This window comes from Notothenia coriiceps, unplaced genomic scaffold (genome assembly GCF_000735185.1).
Source record: "Notothenia coriiceps isolate Sejong01 unplaced genomic scaffold, NC01 NC01_scaffold00012389, whole genome shotgun sequence".
In the NCBI taxonomy this organism is placed as follows: domain Eukaryota; kingdom Metazoa; phylum Chordata; class Actinopteri; order Perciformes; family Nototheniidae; genus Notothenia; species Notothenia coriiceps.
In genome coordinates this window covers 24097-48500 of record NW_011345090.1, presented here as the reverse complement: position 1 = coordinate 48500, position 24404 = coordinate 24097, and the positions used below count along the sequence as shown (strand labels likewise).

The following is a 24404-nucleotide window of genomic DNA, read 5'->3' as shown; positions in this document are numbered from 1 at the left end:
TATATTCTATATTTGGTTAAGCTTTTTCTGTTTTTTGAAAAACTTTCAAATATGACTTAGGCCATTAGTTTAAGAAGGTGACGATATGTAGTATTGACAAAATGGCTCTATTTCATATTGAATATATCACGGTTATCATCAACACCGCCATGATCTTATAGAACTAAAATATAAAATACAAGACAGACCCAAAGTATTGTAAGTTACCATATACTGTACATGTGCATAATGCAATATATTAAAATAAATTATATATTTATATATTTTCCTTTTTAAAAAGCTGTTAAAGGTGGCTGCTGTCCTCGCCTTGATACTCAAACCATTCCTCCCACATTCCTTAAAACAATGGCTGCTCTCTGGATCAAAAACAACATATTTTCAGCTCAGGGACATGACGTTTTTTTAGAACCTCTTGATGTGGTAACTTTGTGTCCTTGTGATGCAGGTTATGTGAGTGGTTTCAGTGTAACAGAGGAGAGGACTGCCCACATTCCTCAAGGCTGATCTCATGCTTGGAAACCATTACCTGCCCTCCAAAAACCAAAAAGAGGGGGAAGAAATCCAAAAACCAGCTGACAATGAGATGGATGATGTGACACATACTTTCACTTATTATGGCTTTTTCTAACCCACTATTTCACAATAAAAGGACGAATAAAGTTATTTTTCCTTTCTGCAAACACTGAGGAGAATAAATATTTAACAGCCCTCTGAGTTTCTGAGAGCTATGTGCAGAGGAAACGTTATTTATTCTCGCTTTCTTCCTCCTCTCTCTCCCCTGAAAGATGCTATTACTGTTATCACAGCTTGGATTAACAGATAGAAAGGCGCCAGATCGGGAAATTCCAGCATATAAAATGGGAGCGTGCTCTTTTGTGTCCAAATATGGCTGCATGTGGGCAATTGGCAGGAAGTTGAAAATGAGGTAAGAGCGACACGTGTTTGTGCTCCATGTGGAGAAGGGGAAACGCTCGTTTGTGGTTTGAAAACAAGAGAGAAGACCCCTGACCTCAGGTGAAGTCTCAAAGCTGCCTCGCTACAAACAGTGAATGCACTCGATGCACCTGCCGCGCACAAACAAGCAACACAAAGATGCCCTCACACACATTTACTGGAAGCCTCATACATATTCATTTCCTTCCTTTTACTTTAACTGCCACAGTCAATTCATCACCCAAAATGTGCACACGCACACGCACACGCACACACACACACACACACACACACACACACACACACACACACACACACACACACACACACACACACACACACACACACACACACACACACACACACACACACACACACACACACACACAGGGCCAACAACAAAGGCTGCTAATGAGCAGGAGAGCCCACAGATCAGTGGAACAGCACGACAGCCCTCGCAGCAGGGGGGCCTTCTTATTGGTCGCCAACAACGGTGCCCCCGCCCTCCCCCAATCAGACAATAGCTCGTCTGGCTTTTCCCACCATGGATGTGTTAATACTGTACAGTGAAAGTAAAAAATTACAACTGCAGAAAGGAGCTGTGAAGAGGGAAAGGCTAACTTTCTCTTCAGTGGACCAATGTTACTGTTAAAGGGGCCATATTCTGCTTATTGGGTTTTCCATTTCCTGTAGTGTGTTATAAACAGTTGGGAAGCCTTATTAATCGAGGGCACAAAGCGGGAGTGACTCCACATCTCAAGATAACATGTGGCACATTAGCTACTTCCTCATGTGGTTTCAAGGCTGTATCCAAATTGACTCCATCACCACAATAAACTCTTTTGTGACTACTTTTATGCACAGTTTTGAGATTTGAGAGGATGTATCTCTGGTGTGTATCTGATGCTGAATAATAAATAATAAATGCACAATAAATAAAGGTGTTACTTTCCAAATATATATTCTGGGCCTCACACTGCACATGCTCAGTTTCTCACACAGCCAACAGAACACATTCATAACATCCCAAACTTGCAGAGGTGTCTCTACGTCACTTTGAATGCAATGTGTGTGTTTGTGTGTGTGTGACGACATAAATGCAACAGAAGCAGTTACAGTGGTTCCCATCTGCGGCTCGGGCTAATGTCTGAGGAATGCACAGCAGGACACGTTGGCTCGGGGTGGAGGAATGTTTGCAATTATGGCCGGTGTGTGTGTGTGTGTGCGTGCGTGCGTGCGTGCGTGTGTGTGTGTGTGTGTAAAAGGGTTGAAAGACTGATGGACAAAGGGAGAGAGGAAAATGTCTTAAGGGAAAATGGTAGTCTCGTTCAAGTTCACTGCAAAAATAAAATGATGGGAGTCTGTGTGTGTGTGTGTGTGCGTGTGCGTGTGTGTTGTGTGTGTGTGTGTGTGTGTGTGTGTGTGTGTGTGTGTTCTCCCTCATGCAAACCACCCCTCCACAATTTGTCTGCCTCCACTGCTAGATGGATGCAGGGATTACATAACACCAGGTCTGATTGGCTACTTCTAAGCATTACACAGTAGTCTGCAGTGCACAGATGTATCCCGGTGGATTGTGGGTAATATTGGAAAGTTGCATTAAGGCCAGACTGTCTGTAAATCCGTAAATCAGCAGCACTATTGATATGAATTCAATAAGCAAAGAGAAAAACAATGAGATTAATGATAGATTGTGACAGTTAGAGATGGAGCTGAGAGGAGATTATAATATTGCATAAGAGCAAGGATGTTAAATTGAATAGAGGAGACAGTGATAGGCTAGTTTCATGGGCAGGCAACTCCAATTCCAGATTATTGAATTGAAATACACTTAAAAACACTACAATTTAAACAAAATCTACAATAATATTGCTATTTTTCCGCTTATTTTACAGATTTTAATTAGCATTTCTGCTAACCATACCACGTTTACAAATGTTTTAAACACGTGTGCTCATTAACATTTTCTGTCCCTATCATATTAAAAAATAAAAATAATATATAGAGTTTTACCTGACATTTTGTACCATGCGAGCCAAACCCAATGTTTACACTCCAGGAATTTTTCTTTAGAAAGACACAGAAAACAACAAACACTTTGCACATGTTTGTCCCCTATCTTACCCTGCAGACACACACACACACACACACACACACACACACACACACACACACACACACACACCGGTGAAACACAAGCTGAGAGCGTTTCCAAACACTCTCTCCCTGGGTTTGAAGCAAATCAGCGGATCAGCTCGTTTGAATCGAAGCCATCGATTTTCTCGCGCCATCTGTTCACTTTGGGCCCCGGCGAGCATTTCCATGGCAACGCAGTGTTGATAAATGGAGGAGAGTCTTATTTTAGTCTGCAATCTGTTCATGTGGTGGAGTTCATATACTCCACTGCTTCCCTTATATGTTTATTAACATGACTGCGGCTGATATTATGACCTACAGATGAGCTGTAATCCCGGATCAGCATTTTCATAACGGAGGGGAATTTCCCTACCTGCTCAGTTTTTTACCCAGCAGTGATTCTGTTTGAACATAAACCTGATCAGGGTGTTATTAAAGATTTAAAGGAAGTTTACACAGTGATTTTGACACGACCCCAGGCCCAGCAAACAAAACCTGACGTCTCAACAGCTGCTCCAGTTCCCATGAAAACAGGTTGCTCTGCTTTTGTCTGCGAGGAGATCCTCTTTCTTCTGACTTTTAAATTCTCGACTTTTAACCACGAGGTTTCAATTCCTCCGTGCTTCCTCCACTCCCACTCATATACAGCTGCTTTATTTGACAGATTACAACATTCAGTCAAATGCATTAGTGCTCTTAAAGTGCCACAATGAAGATATTTGCAAGGTGTTAAATCACCACCACTATACACCACACACTGTACCATCCACATGTCATTTCAACTGATGACTAAAACATAATAAATAGTGAGCTTTAGTGATGCTCGTTAACTTATTTCTTCAGCTTAACAGAAGGTCACATTGCTATTTCCTAGCGCTTCTGTGTGTAATTCCTGGGACCTTTATGCTAACTTAGCATTCAGTTAGAGGGCAATATTATGTCCACTTCAGCGCTGACAACAGCACAAAAGTTGGATTGATGGTATAACCCGAGGTACCACAAATACCGTCTTTCTGAGTGTGTATCTCTCTGTCTGTCAAGAGTTACGTAAGATCCAGCCTGAGAACTCACACACACACGCTAAATGAGTTCGTCAGGACCATGCACATCTCTCTCATCTGGCAACACTATCAGCATCTTGTCAGAGTGGATTAGTGTGTCTGTGTGTTTTCTCTGACAGTCTGGTGGGTGCTGGGGATTTGTAGGTCAACAACATGCACAAGGTATGACCTGACAAAATTCAGAATCCTGCTGATTCTGAGTTTATTTTGCAAAACACTCACTTTACATGCAAACTTCCAACATTATGCTCTTAGGCTAACAGTTAAGGTCTTCTAACCACAGAAGCATCCTAAGCTCTTGCTGCTGTCAGGAGCAAACATCAGCATGTCCGCTCTATTGAAAGTAATGAAAAGTAATCTGTGGCCCTGCAGAGCTTCCCGACTGTAGCTAGGAGCACCAGTCGTCCTACTTATTGGCACAGAGTCCGGACTTGCAATCCGACTAAACCATATCACCCCTCTGGCAACCATCCTCTCCCCTGCCGAGCCCTGATATGACAGAGATGTGCAGAAGACAGAGTCCATTAAGCGGGCCTGTTATCGTCACTGTGCAAATTGATTAGCTTCTGATAGATTCGTGTTGTCTACTGTCTGCAGGGCGCAGGAATGTGAGAGGCTGCCAGGCGCTAACATTAGCCTATTGTTTCCAGATCAGATGCTGAGGAGCTGATAGAGACTGCACTGTGGGGTCCGACTCGACCGCTATCTAATCTCATCACTTAGCTTGGTGGAATCTGTTAAATGGCCGTATAGACATGTTACTGCCTAAACCTCTGTTTTAACTGTTGAGTTTAAAAACGCTTTTCTGTTAATCCCCACTTTACATCACAATGTCAACACACTTAGCAAGCTGTTTACCATTGTTCCTTTAACAAGACCCACAAGACTCTAAAGGCAGTGTATACTCCGTGGGTTCACTAAGTCATTTTCCATGCTAAGCTACACTGATAAAAACCACTTTGTTACCACTTAACATAATATGTAAGGGAATCACTGAAGCAGCCTAACGCAACAACTATAGTTTGGCAACAGGCTCAGGTAAAATAAAATAGTGGTTATGAAACAAATCATTCCCTTGGGGCTATATTGGGTTGCTAAATAACGCCCAAAAAATCATGAGCTTTCTATCAGTCTCCTTAGTATCCTAATTATCGGGCACACATAGCCAAAGCAGAGGCTCCGTCACACCAGCATAGTGACATTTTGCAGCAAAATCATGTAGTTTAAGTGTTTCCACCTTACTAGAAATTAGCTATTTACATTCCCAGCTACAGTAGTTGGCTGTATGCAGATATTCTACAAATGCAGCACCAATCTTTTAGCAGCTTTATCTGCTGTTAGGAGGGATTGTTTGAGATGACAATCGGCCAACCAGACCTCACACAGCCATAACACAACACACATCACCCCTCACATACACTGTCAACAGTCTGTATGAGCTTCCAAGCTCCTAGGGCTACGAGTACTCTTGTGTTTTGGGAAGGTTTGTTATGAAAAGAGAGAGATCGAGGGTGGGCCTATTTCTGGGAAATAACCCCACTCTGACCTCCGAGGAGGAGACGGTGGGGGAGGGTGGATGAAGGGGAGGATTCTTGGGATCGTGGCAGTCCTCTCTTTTTCTACCTAACTTTCTCTCTCTGTTTCTCTCTGTAATCCTCTGCTGTTCTGTCTCAAATTTCTCATCGGAGCTGTGGGCCAGAAGAAGGTCATAACAAGCCACAGCGAGAAGCAATACTCCCTGTTAATCAAATAAAAACAAGAGGGGATTGAGGAGCTCAGTTGGCTCAGGCTGGTGAATATTTGGCTTCAGGAGTTTTAATTTCACAGCATTTTAGGCTTCATTGAGCTGCTTTTATTATAGCAAATAATCACAATTTAGAATGCCTACAAAATGAAAATGAAGGACTTATTATCCAACCATCATCCAACTAGTTTACTTTTTCCTGGATGCTCGGGTGTTCACAGCTGACATTCCCGCCTCTCCCACACCAGTGACTCCCGCCTACATCCATCGCTGTCATCGGAATGCTAATCTGTTGTGCAACACACGGGACGAGACCTCAGTTGTTGTCGTGCCAAACCAAACATTTACATACTTGTGAGAGCAAAGTCAGACGATGAGGACTGTATTTAGGTGTTTCACGTTTTCTCTGATGCGGTGTACCAGTTTTTGATTATTGGACGTGGCCTTTATTGACACAAATCAGCTGTTTCTGGATAGGCGAGACAAGCAGCTGTCTTGCACCACTTGGTCTGAAAATACTCCCGATAGTTTTTGTAACCCTGCTGACAAACAGACAAACAGGCAGACAAACCGATCCGAAAGCGTACCCTCGTTGACGGAGGTAATTAAGAGGTATTTAAACTATCTTCCTGCGGTCAAAACAGTACAATAATTTCCCTGGAAATTTGTCTTAATACCGCCACGCTGAGACAATCCAGACAGTGCCAAAGCGTGCCCGCGGAGACTCTCCAACAAAGCCGTTACTCCGCACTCATAACACACGACGCCATTATTGTTGTTTCCGCCTTGGCGAGGTGCCTAAGATGGGGCGCAGGGAGTATTTTAGGGGCACAATAGGTCTATGGGTGGCGTTTGGAACGCTGCCCACGGTGCCAGTTGCCAGAGCAGGTCATGTGCCAGATCTGCAGACAAAGAGGGTGAGTCGGTGCTCATCTGGGCGGGAGTCCAGACCAAGTTGGATTGGGTCGGTGGAGGTGGGGGGCGCGAGGGAATGTAGGCACACGTCTGACTAAAGCTTTTATGTTAGGAGGGGGCCTCAACGGACAAAAAGACACAAGGACCGGCTGTTTCCCCTGCAAAGACGGAGGGACACTCAGGCATCTGGTATTCTATTCACCCAGCAACGGCTCAAAGTGAGCATTTTAGGGGAATTACAGCAGTCCCATTTCCTGATTTACAGGAATCAATAGCACGGTTCCTCATGGCTCATCTCTTATTGGTTGTTCTTCTGCAGTCGTGTGTAACCTCTTCACATTTTGTCCCTTTGGCTTGTTTTCATGGGAACTAAATACAACCATAAACAAACAATCTCCCCAGAGACCTCCATAATTCATTAATGGAGCCCTCAGCTTCACCTTTGATACTCCGATGGAGGAAACTTGGCAGAAAGGCGCGCAGCTGAGCCAAAGACTAGCACCTAAAAACAGGAAGTGCAATCAGCTCCTTTGACTTCCTCGTGCAGCGACAACAGCATCACTCCAGCAGGTTTTCTTTTAGAGGGAAAAACCTGCATTGAGAAGTAAATTATTTACACAAAACTCCTAAAACAACAACCAAAAGGCATCAATTCCTTCTTGTGCTGCAAAGACATTAATCTGCTGACTCATGTACACACATTATAATCTCCAGAGATTAAAAGCCTGATAATACTCACTGGCCTTACCCTTCTAATTGAGATTACTATACACTCTGAATGAATCAGGTGTTATCTTTATTGATTAGGTGCTACTCACCGCATCAGTGAGTCACCGCCTGGGAAGTCTGTTAGCTTTTGATTGCCTACAGAGACCGTTATTGAGTCATCTGTTTTGAGATTTGACGAATCAACATCCATGATTGATCAGAGGTTTTCAAATTGGCACATAGGATTGTGTGCGCTTTAATCCCCTCTGGTTGACACAATATACATTTATTTATTAGCAGCAACACATTATTTCAGTCACGTATCCATGGCGAACCTGCGTCTGTTAACCATGAAGACGGTATAAAGACTCCCAGTTTAGCCCCATAATGACAATCAGTGCTTGTATCAAGTAACCACAATAAACTCTACACTATTATTAAATAGCAGAGACATTTAAAGCGTAAACTCTTTTTGTAATCAGACAAACTAATTCTGCAATGGAACCACTGAAAGAAGCCACCACAGTAAATAGTGAGACAGTATGAGAGGAACTGAAGTGCAGCCAGACTTCCCTTTTTGGACAGAGCTAGCACACAAAGGCCTTATTCAAAATGTGTTTTGAAAGGCATGCTGGGATACTCAGGAGGTCGAGGAAGCCGAGCAGAGTTTGGCGGCAATCCGGGCTCATTCCTCCATGTGGGGTAAAAACCCTGAAGGATCCTGAAGTCGACTTGATGAAGAATTTATTTGCAATGTTGCGGGTATTGGGTTGAACTCGTGACCTTTGGCTGCAAATACAAATCTGACCATCATCCAGAAAGAAATGGACTTCAAGTCAATTTTGCAAACCACTGCGATGATAAGGAATCTCGTAGTCGGTTGATCCATGTTGGGAAATGAATTCGCCTCCAACCACAGCAGGGTTAAAAAGTCATGCTGGAGATTTGCAGAGATTCAACAACTTTCTCAAGGCCTCTATGTGCAAGAGTCATTTCATAGTTCCTTCATTCATTGGAGGATGACAATGGGTAATGCCAAACGTCCCTTTTCATTGGGATAACATTTGTGTTTTGCGTTCTCAGAGAGAGTATTCACTTCCTTTAAACAAAACAACATGAGGTCCAGAATTCCCCGCATGCCTGAAGAGAATGGTAACTTGAGTTTTTGTGTCGACGTCCTTGACTTTGCTGGGTTGTTGACGGAAAAGGCAGCAGCATACCTCAACAAAATACACACCATGAGGTTTTTCTCCAGTGAAAAGATCCAGGGATAAAATGAGCCAAGAGATCAATGACATAATTATATTTCTGTGCACACACACCCCGAGCGTCTTGATCTCAGATGTTTGAGCTTCAATAAATCTCAGGATGAAGCCAAACTTTCCGCTTACAAAGGGAAAATCAGCTCTCCGGGTTTTTAAATCTCTTGGAATTCATGAGCTTGGGTCTGTGGGCGTGAATGCAGGTGTGTGTTTATGTGTGTGTGCCGTATAATCACTCTGAGCAGACCACACATCAGCTTTTATTTCCCCTGCATGGGTGTTCATAATGGATTCAGCTCAGATGCACCACATTTAAATCGATCTTTGAACATAAATATGTTAATAGAATCTTGTGCTTGGTAAGTTGTGACAAGAAATTAATTAACATGTTAGGGGTAAGTACACTAATTTGTGCCGCATTTTTATAAAAAATGGTGGAAGGCTTAAGCATGAGCCATACAATAACCCATTATATTTTGAAGGGTATATGAGTTAAGGTGCAGACACACAAATTATTTAGAACCTTCATTATCATTTCAAGTGATGGCAAAACAACTATCATCATGTTTAAATTCTCTGGGAAACAAACTACCACACGGGAGATGGGATCATCCGAGGAGCATGTGAATGCACCATTGGTAGAAGTCTCTGCTTTCCAAGAGCCATTCTATTTTTTTATGAATTCCAGATAGCCAAACAACCAAATATCTAGATTTTGGGGAGACTAATGCTCTGTGCATTGATCCAAACCTCTTGCACGACGGCAGGCGTCCAGCTTCCTCGTTGTAAGTGTTTCTTTGTTGATACAGCGTTGGGCTGACCGTGGCCCACTGTGACTCACCGCCATGCCAGCAGGCGTTATCGCCACTGCACTGACCTTGCCAACAGGAAATAAAACACAAACATCAAACATATATGAGGTTAAGTAGATATTGGGTGTGGTGTCCATAGAGCTGTGTTTCTGTTACTACTACATGTAACTGTATTCATTTGAGTTCACTCAACATGACTCATGAGAGCCTAAGAGGGATCGCATCCTGTGTGCATTTCAGATCCCAGCAAGATGTTGCACAATAAAGCCTTTGAGCAACATCGTTTGAGCAACTCTGCAAGACTCATGTCTCCGTATGATTTAACACCGTGAGGAGGCTTTACTGAATGCCTGAAGAGAGAATGGCATGAGGAGCAGCTTGAAAGCTATCTCGAGCTGCATGAGCCTGCCATTTAGCCACGGGTCGATAAAACAAAGAAAATGAGATGATTGATGGCAGATCGAACATGTTACATGCTTCGTGTTACTCAACAACAATTTGGGCCATGTGGAGAGAAACAGAGAAGTAGTGTCAGTGTCACCATCATGATACACACTAACCTCCACTCAGAGACACCATTCATTATGGCTTCCTTTGTAAGCAGCAGCAGCATGAGGCAAACGACCTCTCTTAATTACAGCACGACTGAAGTGAAACTATAAACTTCAAACTGTCTTTTTGGGCTTTTGAGTAAAGTTTTATGACTTTAACTTCTATACATGTTGCTCCTTCTACTGAAGTTTAAGACCTGAGTACCTTTTCCACCTCTGGAGCCAGGACAGTGTGAAGAGCCATGGCGCCTTTCCAAAATTCTGAATCATCAATCAGCATTTGTGAAACACTGTGATTTAACAAAGGTGTCCTTTTCCCTGCATATGCATGACTGAAGCGTCAAACAGATATCAAAATGATTCATAGAAACTGCAAGCTGAGACACAAAGGATGAAGCTATCTATCTTCCATCTTTTAAATTAGGTATCATGACTCGGCTTGTTATTAGCAAGAGGGCCATCGTTAAGCTGCTCTCTGCTGAACCTGCCTCGGAGAGTCTCTGGGCGACACATAAAGATGTCTGGTGCTTTTAAAGCATCAACGTGTGATTTTCAGAGATGTAAAGAAGGGGAGGGTTGCCTTTTTAGTTATGCTGCACAGAGAGCAGGGCTACAAATATATCTCCTACAATGTAATGAACTCTATTAGACATTTTCTACATGGTGTGTTTTGTGAAAGAGAAACCAAAAGTGCCAGGTGTCTGCAGCAGTCCTCTCGGAGGAGATGCAGAGTGTGCCTGCGGCGGGGGGGCGTCTCATCTGAGGAAATGTCCAGCCCGTCGCTCTGTGTAACCCATCAGGAGGGCAGCCGCTGAGAGCCCCTCTGCACCGAGGTGACTCACGCACATGCGTCTGCTCATGTGTGGTCATGCATGCACGGCTGCAGGAGCAACACTCAGAGAGTTCAGCAGCACCTCATCAAGTCCCAATGAGTCGACCTGACACTCTCGGCTGTACTGCATTGATTCTGCTCTTTGACTAATGCATTAACAGTATGGACCAGCATTTAGACGGCATTGATCCGAACCCATCTGGGGCCGGCTAATCGAGCCCGTCTGTGATCATCAGCCCGGCTACAGACAGGCTGCTGCAGGGCCACGCCCGCTCTCTGCCCCCCTGAGTATTAATGCATCCGTTTGATGGTGCAATGAACTGTCAACTGACTTTTACCAATCCACAGGATCTGATGAAATTATGCAACATTTAAACCTGCTGTTTCTGTGCTTCCTGCAGAGGCTCCTTGTTTGTTTTTCTCTCTTTAGCTTCAGAGCACTTTGTGTCTTTGTTTCAGAAAAGTGCTCTTAAAAGTTGAGTTCCTGCTTCCCTGCTAACTCCGGACGCAGAGCAGCACTTATCAGTAAACACATTGTTAGAAGACACGACTGCCTCAACCTTTTTGAGGCCTGTGGAGTTGCATAAAACTTAAAGCATACTTAATTGTTCTGGCACACAATAAAAAAAAGTCTGGAAAGCGTTGCCTTGTATGCATGCATATATCTAGGTATGCTTTTTTTTGTTATGAGCCTGATAAGAAAATCCCCCTATAGATCTCTCCTCTGCCTAGGTTAAGATTTAGTTTCATGCATCAGACGGTGTCCCCGGGTGCTTTGATAGCTGTATACACTCTGAAGTCACATCCTGTGAGCTAATGCACACACACGCTGCCCTCGACCCTTAAAACACTGCTGCTCATTCCTCATGTGTGTGTCATTGCCATGTGTCACTAAAGATGTGAGCTTTTGCACAGAGGGGGAACAAATGGTGCATATCTGCATATCTAATTTTAATCTGACAGCTGAGAGAGCCATCGCTCGACAATGACACCACAGATCATCTATAGAAAGCTGACAGGAAACCACAAGAATGACACAAAAATGTATTTCCTGTTAAGGCCTGTGTGGGATCACATTAAAGTAATAAAGCTAACGGTCAGGTGTTAGCGCGTGGCATGTCCCTGTTTGGTACCAATGCTATATGCGGCTCCTGGGTGGGTAGTTGCCATGGAAATGGACAGCAGTGTTTGTCTCCAGCGAGAGAAAGGTAATTGACTCGATCGGCAAAACTGCAGATAATATATAGCACAGATAACAGAGGGACACTTGGTGAATGAGCTGCTTATGTACTTCCTGTCCAACAATGAAGCTGCAAAAAGAGTCTGCACGCATGCTGGTGGTACTGTGTGGAGTGATGGCTTTAAGATAAGTGTTATGATGCCGATGCAGGCTTCGAATAGCAACATTTTATTACACAAGGCCCCTATTTCTGATGGGCTTTAACAAAGGAAGGAATTTCCTTGACCAACCGTGTCTCGGTTAAACCAATTATTTTAACCAAAACCAACCCTGCCTGAAACGCCTCCATTGGACTCCTTTGTCAGACATTTCTACGGCCAATATCCCCTACACTTGACCAGTCAAGCTAAAACAATGTAGATTGATAAAAAGCACTACAATATTTTTGGTGTGAGCTGTCCCTTTAACCCAAACTGCAACATCCTGCTTATGGAGCTTCAACAATGGCATCGGTAATTAATCAATCCCCTGGTTAATCAGTTAACCAGCTCCACAAACAGATGGGCGAATATGACTTCATACCAACATATGAACATAATGTGCTAATCTCCTAAATATCCCCCACCAGGAGGAACAGCCCCCTCGAGAATATCATGCATCCCAACGCCCATCCCCAGGAAGTGACTCAGCAGCAGCAGCTGTTGCTATGGGTAACCAGGCAGTGGACAGTGACTCCACCTTAAATCCTCCGTCACTTTCCCCTCTCCGCGGTGCAGCAGTGGAGCCATGCAGCATGCAGAGGGACGTGTTAATCCCATCTCCTCGGCCCACTGACCTCCACACGTTCCCCTCTTCCACGCAGATTAATGCCTTCATAAGAGCCACTGACTTAACACCAATCCACTTACACCAACACGGAGCGGACTGTCACCCCACCTGAAATCGATCTGTCCATCGGCATGCAAAGAAACAGCTGAGCAACCTCGAACACAAACAATGCAGTAATCTGACATGCTAACAAAAATGTCGACTCATGTCCCACGTCATACTCCTAGCAACTAGCTATAAATGCTACACCCATGCAGACTAATTCAAAGTGTGTAGGGAAGCGGAGAGGACGGGGGTTCCTCCTTTAAAGGTCACTAACTTTATTGAACACAAGCCAGTTCGCGTTAAATAAATGCATGCTGTTTACAGGAAATGTCAGCCATGTCATGCTAATTAAGGCTTATCGACGGTGGCTAATTTAGGAAGTAAGTCAATCTCTTGAGACAGTCCTCTGGGGTCAGGGCCTTATGTCCCATAATCCAACCACTGTATCATACCATATAACAGATGAATGAGCAAGGTTCTTTCTAACATAAGGTGCAATAAGTCATGTTTACTGCTTTGTTGGTCCAGGAAGAGTCTATTTCCTGGATTGCTTTAACCATTAAAGTGAGCAGGCTCTTTGAGAAAAGACCTTCGTGACAGGTGCTCGAACCAAACAGCTTTCATTTCCCCTCACTGATACAAAATTCATCTCCTGTGCTGGTAAATCCCTGCAGGGCTTGAGACATGTAAGCCTCATAATGCTGCACAGCCTCATCTCTTAAGTAATGCTGGAGGATTGTTTGGCAACTGGAGAGTGTGTAAACGAGCAGTCTGATCTACGATAATGCTAGCAAATGGCACCTCTAGAAATGTGAGCATTTTGATAAAGAGTGTGTAGAAAAAGTAGAACAAATATTTTAGTAACAAAATCTTTTTTATTACAACATTTCACGTTTTTGTGGCAGAGTAACATGACCGCTGGAAACTTTGGACAACGAATGTTGAAAGCAAACAAACTGAATCAATTGCTCTTTTCCTCATTTCAGACGAGACAGATTTGAAGCTATCCCGAATGTAACCCTAAATCAGGTCCATTTGAGAGCATCTCACAGATCTAGATGGAATCTGTTACATGTTTATCCTTGTGTACATACAAAAGAACAACAACAAAAACACAGAACATTTTGGGGGGGATTTATATTTTGGCCAGCGTACAAACAAAGTTGTGCATTTCCCGAAAATTAGAAGAAACAATTAAAAACTTAAAAAGCTTGACGCCACGGCTCGGGGCGCTAAAGCAGCCATACAGGAAGTAGGGTGTTGAGGGGGCGATGGAGCTTCCTGGGGCCCAGGCCGCGCCCCGTCCCCGAGGCCCCCGGCCGCTGCACCTCGGTGTTATCAGGTGTTAAAGAAAGGACGTGCATCCCCTCCTCTGCCCCACATCCTCCTCATCGTCAGGGGGAAATTAAGGTGGCGTACGAGCGTCGAGGGGACGGGGCCCGAACCCCCCACAGGCTGTGCAGCGTGGTTATCGTTTCATAATTTCGGTTACAAAGTTATACATCTAAAAAGAAGTGACTGAAAACAAGGCAATGCGGGAGGAGGAGGAGGAGGAGGAAGGGGTGTACAGTGCATGATGGGAAGGAGGGGCTTCACGACTTGTCTTTCTTCTCCTGTTCGATGACTGTGGAGGGGAGGAGGGAGAATGTGTTAGATTTGTCAAAAAGAAACATAAACAGACAGAAAAAAGTGATGTAATGCTCCCACTTACTGTCTTGTGTAGGCAGGACATTCTTCTCCTGCGTCTCGGTCTTTTTTAGCTTCGCTTTGTCGAATTTCTCCACTTCTGAAATGTCGGGTTTGTCAGCCATTGTTGCAGGTAGTCTGTGAAATCAGAACAAAGCACATGTTAATATCTACACATATGTATCTGCAATGTTATTTGGACATGTGCTTCTCCCTGACTTTCTGTTTAGGGCGTTGCCTAAATCTCAGTGGTCAAAAAAAAAAATCATTTGTTCAGTTTAAGTACATGCGCAACCCCGGACTACTTTTCCCTCTAATGTGCGTCCGCCTCCTTTTGTTTGCCTGCGGCTCTGCACAGCGTGATTTGCCTGCCATCCTCCCCGTTATCCAACACACACAGCCTGGGATGTTGCACACAGGGGAAGGGCTGATCCAGACAATGAAGCCAGTGGAAAAAAAGGGGCATTTACATAACAACAGGAGTCCACATGCTGCGCTGACCGAGAAAGAAATATGGTGGGAAAAGAAGCTCTTACGCGTAGAAAATCGCTAATAGGATGAAAATGATGTCATCCAAAAATATAAAGTTTGGTTTTATGAGTCTTCTCAGGGGATTTCAACATCCGCAAAATCACTTGTCACGTACTTTCTCCTCCTTGGGGTGCAATCTGCCCTGATCGCCTTCATGCAAGCCTCAAAATCCAAGTTCAACTCCACAATTTCTAAAATATTCCCAAATTACGTGCCGTGGCTAAATATACGCGCGTAACACATCCTTTTATAACGGACCCCGAGCATATAAGGCAACAAAGGAAATCCACTGTGGATGTGTAAGACAAAGACACAGCACACATGCGTGCCCTGCTGTCACATTACACTCTGTTATGAGCTGTTAAACACACAAAAACACGCTGGGTTATTATCCTATATTTCTTTATATAAGGCTCATCATCTTCCTCGCAGCTCTTCCTCACTCTCGCTGCAGGCAGTAACAGTTCAGACAATAGGAGGTATTTGTTGAATGGGTCTTACCGGAGGGTTTCTGGATGCTCTCTGGTCGGTGCGCTGCAGCAGTAGTGGCGCGTCTTTGCGCAAGCATCAAATATAGTCAGAAATATGCTAATGACATCTGACATCACCGCTGCCGGCCTCCGGGCCCCCTGCTGGAGAGACGGGGCCCTGCATGCTCATGTGTCTGATAAAACACTGAAACACCCTGAAGGAGCCACATATTGTGGTAAATAAATAGATTTGTTTTTTTGCGAATGCAACCACTCCATTTATCATATTACCACTGATTTATGTCCACATGGCACCCCTTTACTTTATTTAACTATCAACATAATGCGTTTCAGGTTAAATGTGCCATTTTTTCAGCTACATTTGGCGTGAAAATAACTTTAAAAGCACATTATTTCTATGTATTACTTGTATCTGTTGCAGCTGCTCTGACTGCAGATTAATGTAGAATGGGCGCCCTCTGGTGGCGGTTTAGTTTAATGCTTATTCCATGCATCTGTTCCTTAAATAAAAACATTTATACTTGTACGTCAGTTAACGCTTGATTCAATTTCAATCATTATTAGGGTAAGTATTAAGATTTAATAAGTTATAAACTATTTTGATAAGGTCAAATTCCTGCATTTACCTCTTTAACACTTTAGTTATATCATTTATCAGCGTTTTAATGCAGATAATTTAATATAATTTAACCTGTAATTGGATTTAAGTACAGTACTAAATGTACTTATTTCACTCACTGCAATCCATCAAAACAAACTATTTTAACATCTGCGTTTGGGATAACAGTATGTTGAAGCTCAACTAGCTATTTAAAAAGGAACTATTGTCCATCATATTTCTAGGAAAACTTACCAGTCGGATGTGAATGAGTTGCCTTACGGGTAGTGTAGTCTGCACACTCTTCGAGATGCCTACAGACTAATAGTCAGGATATATGAGCTTTCATTTAACAAATAAAGAAATTAGTCTTTATAGATGTAATGCTATCTTGCTGTAGTGTCCCTTTAAATATATTGAAAAAGCAGAGCAACACAAACATCTGTAGCCATTGTCAAAGCTTTATTGTCAAGAAACAGCTCAAAGTGTTACATTTATTAAAAAAAAGAAATATTATCAAGTTTTTTTCACCAAACCTTAATCCGCCTGCAGGCAAACAGTGAAACCTGCTTTAAGGAACATAAGTGACCCATTACAGCTGTGATGACATATCGCACCATTTTAATAATAAATCATGGCTGAAATCTTTAACAATCTAAGGACTCAATTTGTTTTCGTGACCTTTTTAAACATGGGTTTAACACCCAGCTACACCTTGTAGTACACTCGTAATTTTTTACCAAAGTTTATCAAAGGGAAAGAGGCGTCATAAAGAGAGCTTATTATGGGAGAAATTATACTGCAAAGGTAAGATTTGCATAAGCACATTCATGAAAGAAAAACTAAAGAAAGTGAGCAAATTAAGTTTTTATTTTATCTCCTGTCAGATCTCCATATGTGCAGCTTTTAAACCATGGTCCAATGATAGCAATAAGCATAAAGTATTACAGGTATTAAGCATTGTCTAGTAAAGGGTTAGGCTTTATCATTTAATACTTTTAGCAGCTGTTAAGCAAACACTTAGGGGGGGGGGAGGTGCATATTTATTTCACATTGTGAAGCAGAACGAGCCAGAATGCGTCCAAATCATCGTGGAATGCTTCGTTGAAGTGGGTTCAATATGAGGTACAGATTATACACAGGCAGCCTTTGGTTAAAGTGAAGGCCAGGCCTCGCTGATGGAGGGTAGCAGGAATAAAGAAAATAAGAAAAAATATGCTCATAAATACAAACTTGGTCTCCTGTGTGGGCGTGACCTTTAAACAAACAGTCACATGGGGTCGGCCAAAAATAACCATCAGCCTTTTTTTCGGAGGATATGTGGCAGAGAAGTGCCCGCTGAGAGGTGAGGGCGAGGGGGTTTCTATAATGGTACGTGGCTGAAGAGGTAGGACACGGACTCGCCGTTGTGGGTTCTCCTGATCGCCTCCGCCAGGATCATGGAGATGTCGATGACCTGGAGGAAACAAGGTGCACGAATGAGTCCTAAAACCAAGAAATGACTCAGCATTTTACCACTTCCTGTTTCCCTCGCCTGGAAGTCAATGGTTTTCTAATTCGATTTTAGTTGTTAGTCTGAAATAAAGCGTGGTGTTAACTCAATCTGAAGTGATCTGTTTTCCACGAGGCAAAAGACGTCATTAAACACCCCACTGCTGTATTAAAAAAATGGCGGTTGGTAAGAAGTGTCTAAATGACTCGAAGTCGTGTGACCATGATGTACATCCTTTATAGCATAACGTTAATATGTGGACATTATCCTGCTGAACAAAACGTGTGAGTATCATTAACGTGTGTGAGAGAGGAGTACCTGTATTTTGGGGCACGCCTTCATCTTCTCCTCCTGGGGGATGGTGTTGGTCACCACCACGGCCTCGAACGGGGCGCTGTTGATGCGAGAGATGGCGGGACCGGAGAAGATGCCGTGTGTGAGGATGGCGTAGACCTTCGTTGCCCCGGCATCGATCAGCCTGGCGGAGGAAATGTTTAGTAAATAATATAATTATTATACTCTAATTGTGTGTACAATATGCCACGAACAGATTCAAAGTCTTTAAATGTCACTGACTTGTCGGCGGCGTGGCAGATGGTGCCGCAGGTGTCGGCCATGTCGTCCACCAGGATGGCGACGCGGTCCTTGACGTCTCCCACCAGCACCATGCGGTCCACCTCGTTGGCCTTCTTCCTCTCTTTGTGGATCAGAGCGAAGTCCACGTTCAGACGGTCGGCGATGGACGTCACGCTGCGTGGAGACAAAGGGGGAAACAGACTTTAGAGACGGGCTACACTTTGAATTTCCCTTATGGAGGATAAGACAGCAGCCATCATTTGAAACATTATAAAAAATATAATCATTTCAATCGCTCATCATGCTCCTGAGCTCTCGCTCCATCTCACCGTTTCGCTCCTCCGGCGTCTGGAGACACGATGATGCCGTTTTTCCACTCGGGGATATTTTCTCTGATCCACTGCAGCACAGCGGGCTCCGCGTACAGATTGTCTACAGCGATGTCGAAGAAGCCCTTAAAAAAAAAAAAAAGACGCAAAGGTTACAAAACCAAATGGACTTAAGTTCAGAAATATGGAACATTATAAATGAGAATACAGAAAAATACATGACACAATTCCATTTAAAGCAGATTACATCATGTGTACAGTCCCTTTATTTCATTATCTATTAATCCTGATCCCTGTCTGTAATTCATATTAAAACAGAAAATGTGTGAGATAATTGTGCCTTCGCCTAAGAGTGAGTGAGTATTAGTACTATATAAGAATGAGTAGTAGCATACAAAATACATTTTAATACAGTCGCTAATATTAGAAAGCTAAATCGCTCCGTAACGCAAAACAATGCCTTATTCAGAAAGTGAGCCGGTAAAGAAACACACACACGTTAATTAACTAAAGTCTTTAATCTCTTATCTCCCCGTTTGGACCCAGTAATAGATGTCTCTGGACTGACCTGGATCTGAGAGGCGTGCAGGTCCATGGTGATGATGTGGTCGGCGCCGGCCACCGACAGCATGTTAGCCACCAGCTTGGCCGATATGGGAGCTCGACTCTGGGACAAGCATCAAGACACTTGAGGTGAGTAAGTGAGAAGAAGATGTCGGGAATTTTAAATATTGGAAGCTTTTCCCTTTTCCCTGAATGCAAATCCCCTGTGAAAATGTTTTTATGGAGGTTTCAAAATGTATTTTATCTCCTAAACACTAATTAGGATGATTTTGACTGATATTGCAACTGCGAAATATATATATTTTTAACATTCTTATATTATGCTAATCTTCAGGTTCATATTTTGTACCTCTACTTTGACATGTCTTCACGTTTTAATGTTCAAAAAGCTATTTATTTTTCTCATATTGCAGCACCTCTTTTCACCCTCTGTCTGAAACCAGAGCCCAGTCTGCTCCGATTGGTTAGCTGGCCTGCTCTGTTGAGATGTAGCTTATCACGCACAATGTGTTGGAGCTCCAGCCAACAGGAGTGCGAGTGTTACACAGTGACGTCACTATGTTGCGAAACACAGGGATTTTAGCCTTTGCAGATCATTGACATGAATGTAAACGTTAAAAGCAGAGTTCAGTGACAAGAAATAAAAGTACTTTAAAGAATATGATAATGAGAGGGGAAGGAAGTGTCACTGATGTGCAGGCCGACACGTAGCCTCGCTCTTGTTGCTTCATGTGGACCTTGCGGTTGTAGTTACATCAACAACTGGAGCAACAGCAGATAATGATTTACAGGATAAGCAGGTTTTCCTAAAGTTCTTTTTGCGCCTGCAGGAACATTCAATGTGTCAATGTCAGGTTTTCTAGGGGTAGAGATCGACTAACTGTATCGCTGCAGTGCCTGCGTGTACATGGAAGTATTCCCAACACGTAAAGTGACATGTCAACCTGCAGGTGCTAGAGGGGGAATTCCCACATCACATTTAAGGTGCAGTCAGTGACTTGTGTCGTAAAAAGAATTCTGCACATAAGAAAACATTGAGGTTGGATATAATAATATTTTATATTACATTTATTTTTATTTTGACACAGAAAGCTACACTTGTGCGCTCATATCAGGAGAAGAAGAAGGAGGGGAAGAAGAGGTAACTTTCTTACAAGGGGGATTTCAGGGAGTCGTAGGTGTTAAATGGTAATGCTTATAAATTCTAAAATAGTGGAAGGAAATCATGTTTTTTTTTACCCAATCAAAAGGTCAAAGTTTTAAAATGTTTGTGTTATCGATGATATTCAGATATTATAAGAGGCGTGGCGTGTGTGTACCTTGTCTTTCTTGTCCTGCCGGGCGTAGGGGAAGCAGGGGATGACGGCGGTGACGCGGGACGATGAGGCGATCTTGCAGGCGTTGATCATGATCAGCAGCTCCATGAGGTTGTCGTTGATCTCGCCGCAGCCGCTCTGCACGATGTACACGTCCTCTCCGCGCACGCTCTCCCCGATCTCCACACTGTCGCAGCGACACACAGAGGGAAACACGTCAAAAACAGAACATTTTCACTTATCCCTCACAGATTATAAGGTCATCCCGTTTTTAATGAAGCTCAAACGATGGATTTATGAGCGGTGAGTTATGTGTGACTGAGCTGCTTCGAGTGTTAGGACAAGTTAGGGCCGAGTCCCTCTCATCATGTGAGGAGAAAGAAGGAGCTGAAGCACACACACACTAGCTGCAGCAGACAGTGAGCAGAGAAAACATTGTGAAACATTCCTGTGTGAGGGCCCTCAGTCATGTGGACAGATGTAAAGGCTGCAGTCACAAGGCCTGTGGTTTTTCTTTTTAAGGGAGGCCAGCACTCAGCCTGTAAAGGTGTTGAGTCACTGAGAATAAAAGCTCACACCCAGTGTTTGAATGTGTATTTTAAAGGGTCTGAACAAACATTTGATTGCTGTAACCAAAAGCAAACTGAAGGCAATAATGTGGCTAATTAGGAGATCATTTGGACAAACCAATTGAAGATAACTTATCAATCATTTTTATTTAAATGATAAAAGGACACTTTTTGATATCCACAATCTCTGTAACAAGGTTTTCTGTGATTCTATTTTAGAGATATAAGAAAATGTAAACATTAAAAGTTCAATGTTGAGTCGTTCAGGATGGACAGCCAAAACCTTGAGGAAAACATTTCCTGCCACAGCGGCTACAATTAAACAGGTAGCACAACACAGGGACACAAAAAGTGCCAGCTTCCATACAAAGAGGCAGAAAACGTCCGCCACATCTGGGACGTATTACCAAAATTGTTCTTTTATTTAGTTATACTCTCCATCTTGAGTCTACTGTATTTATTATTTTAGTGTTTTTGTATCTTTAAATAACATTTTTGTCTTATACAATACATCTGGATGCCTGCCCTGGAGCCAAAGGGCAACAACATCATTGTTTGGACATTTCTCTCTGTGCAAACAAACAAAATATCTTCCCCAGAAATACGCTCCCTCTGCGTTGGTCCTTGACCTCTCACCTGGCAAAAACCTGTATCTGAGCTGTGAGAAGAGCGGGTATTAGCATACCGTTCTCACCTCCCTGTTAGTCTGTGAGGATGGGAACATAATCTTTGTTTTGGACGTTGTGTCGCCCAAACAGCTGTGTTCCCTAGAGAGAAACCTGAGCGTGGATAATCAGAGTTTTCCCTGGATTTTAGAGCTGTGGGTGGAAACATCACCAGCAGAGAGCCTCTTAGGAGGGATAAAGGGGTCGAGACACCTTTACAAGCCCTGTTTATCCAAAGAAACAATGTGGAAATTAAAGATAACAAAACAACAACTGCCGTTTGTTGGATGCTTTTATCCCGAGTGCATTACGATACTGTAAGTGCATCATTAAGCAGGAATTTAATCCAACTCTGCTCACTGAATATCACAAAACACTAATGCAGTGCATCATTCCCTAGTACTGAATCAATTACATTAAAGGGCACATATGAGAGGGTCACAAAGCTACAAATAGATTAAGATAAATGCTGGGTTTAAAGCTGCATTGCATAAACAGTGTTATGGTGTGTTCAGATTAACAAAGTGGAGCAGCATGATGCTAGTATGTCATCATGTAGAAGGGCTCAAACATGATAACATGACCTGAACTGACTGTTCAAGGCCAGGCAGCAGTAAAAGTAATAAAAGTAATTTGCTAACTAATATTAAACGAGGCTAGCTGCCAGCGTGCAGCCAGTAATTGATCCAATAGTTAGCTTGGCTGCGTTGGAAATGAACCCAAATTAAGTGCATGTGATTTCCATTACAGGACAGACAGTAATGAGAGCTTCATACATATATCTTTATTCTTACTTTGCTTAGTTTAGATACAATATTGTACATTGAAAACTCATGTCTAAACCATTGTCATGGTTGGAATTGTTTATGTAACCTGTCATTAGAGTATAAAAACAATTCGCCACGTATGTAGTTAGGCTGCTAGCATAAATACATGTTCAATAACAGAAAGCTAACTTCTTTGAGGCCGAAATTGGACAGCAGTAGTGCATACATAACACTGTTTAATAAGGTTAACCCTGTATCCATTTGTTATAACCTCAACAGGTCTGAAGGCTAACGTCTTGGCAAGCTAACAGTATCCATTTAGTGTGGAGAAGGCATTAAGGTGGCACGTCACATGTTGTACACCCGGATTAATCAGTTCCTACTTTAAAGCAGGTTTACAGCTCACATGTAACATAATACAGGGGAAATAAAACATTCAGCTGCCTTTTCCAGTTGTTTTCACATAGTTTAGACTGAAAAAAGGGCTTGAGGGGAAACTGCAGCACATGTACACATTTTGGCCCATAAGCACCCATCACACCGGACTCACACGTAACGTTAGCGTAGTTAGCATGATGCGCAATGAACGAAATGCACCGTTACGCAATTTCACTACTGTGGCGCTGGAAGTCTTATGACTTTTAACGCAAACAAAAGGCAGATATAGTTATTGAAATCTCTTTAAATATATATTATCATTACTGAAGATAGCAGAGCTGTCCGATAAAGGAAACAAGAGATTAGCTTGCTATTAGCCTGGTGTGTTTACATGTGGCTAGCCAGTCACGTGTGGATCCCGCTGAATAGTAAACTATTGTTAGCTTCAAGCTAACTTACCCACATGTGATAGGAGCAACATGGACAGCTTGTCCGCGATACCAAAACGCATCTTATGTTAACGTCAAAATTCAAGACATTTAAGCGTCGTTTTTAGGTTTAAAAACTACTCACCATGTCTCCTGATTGCTAAATTTTTTCGTGATCACTTTCCCCAGCTCCAGTCCCAGCCGATCAGCCACTTTCTGGGACAGGTCGTGGTGGGAGCTCCCGCTAAAAAGCACGATGTTAGGCATGTCCGAAATACTGCTGCAGTTTGCTTGAGAAAGGAAAGAAAGGAGGATTAAAAAGACGACAGGTCGCCCCTCTTAAGGGTAAAGAAAACAGCAAATTTGGCGTGCTAATGTTGCAGCTTTTGCATTGCTCTGGTGCGGCTCTGGGACAGTGGGCAGAGAGGAAATATCAGGTCAGCATTTGCATGGTGAAGGAAGTGCCTTCCCCTCATTGGACAGTGCAGCAGTCAATGACACACCTATTACTCCGCTGCATTGTTTACTTAACACACTGGCCTATTTCTGAGATAAACAAAGAATATTAACTATTTAAAGTTCTATGTGGAAAATGTGCTCAAGAGTAGGTGTATTATTATTATTATTATTATTAATTAAATACAGTTGTATCTGTTTTAATAGTATACGTTTAAGTTGATAAAGCTAAATCATGCTAAAGTTTGTGAATTAATTTCATTTTTTTTTTTTTTTTTTAATCAATGTCTTTTGATATTTTTTTCTATTTCTTATTTAATTAACAATTAAATCAAAACTTTTTAATTATATTCTAACTTTTTTTATTCATTAAAATAATTTAGTTTTAATGTATTATTTAATTGGAAAAGTTTTCCACTGCTTGCATGTGGTTTATATCTATTTTTTAGATATTAAACTAAATAAACCAAAAATAAAAGTAATTATCTTTTTCCGGCTTCATTAAGGTCACATATTTCCTATTCATCTATGAATTTAGAGTTATTATTTGA

At 42.6% G+C, this 24404-nt stretch overlaps 2 protein-coding genes across 2 annotated transcripts; both read right to left on the bottom strand.

The window, feature by feature from the left end:
* Positions 1-13862: 13862 nt before the first annotated feature.
* Positions 13863-15822, bottom strand: LOC104947323 (thymosin beta-10-like). Its single transcript, XM_010773301.1, has 3 exons — positions 15726-15822; positions 14719-14831; positions 13863-14631 (listed from the first exon to the last, which is right to left on the bottom strand). The coding sequence occupies exons 2-3, from the start codon at positions 14816-14818 to the stop codon at positions 14600-14602; spliced, it is 132 nt and encodes a 43-aa protein (XP_010771603.1). The 5' UTR covers positions 14819-14831; positions 15726-15822; the 3' UTR covers positions 13863-14599.
* A 940-nt stretch (positions 15823-16762) lies between these two features.
* LOC104947322 (ribose-phosphate pyrophosphokinase 2) lies at positions 16763-23848 on the bottom strand. The gene is made up of 7 exons (XM_010773300.1): positions 23543-23848; positions 20594-20777; positions 19279-19377; positions 18711-18835; positions 18382-18555; positions 18124-18283; positions 16763-17769 (listed from the first exon to the last, which is right to left on the bottom strand). The coding sequence occupies exons 1-7, from the start codon at positions 23662-23664 to the stop codon at positions 17677-17679; spliced, it is 957 nt and encodes a 318-aa protein (XP_010771602.1). The 5' UTR covers positions 23665-23848; the 3' UTR covers positions 16763-17676.
* Positions 23849-24404: the final 556 nt, after the last annotated feature.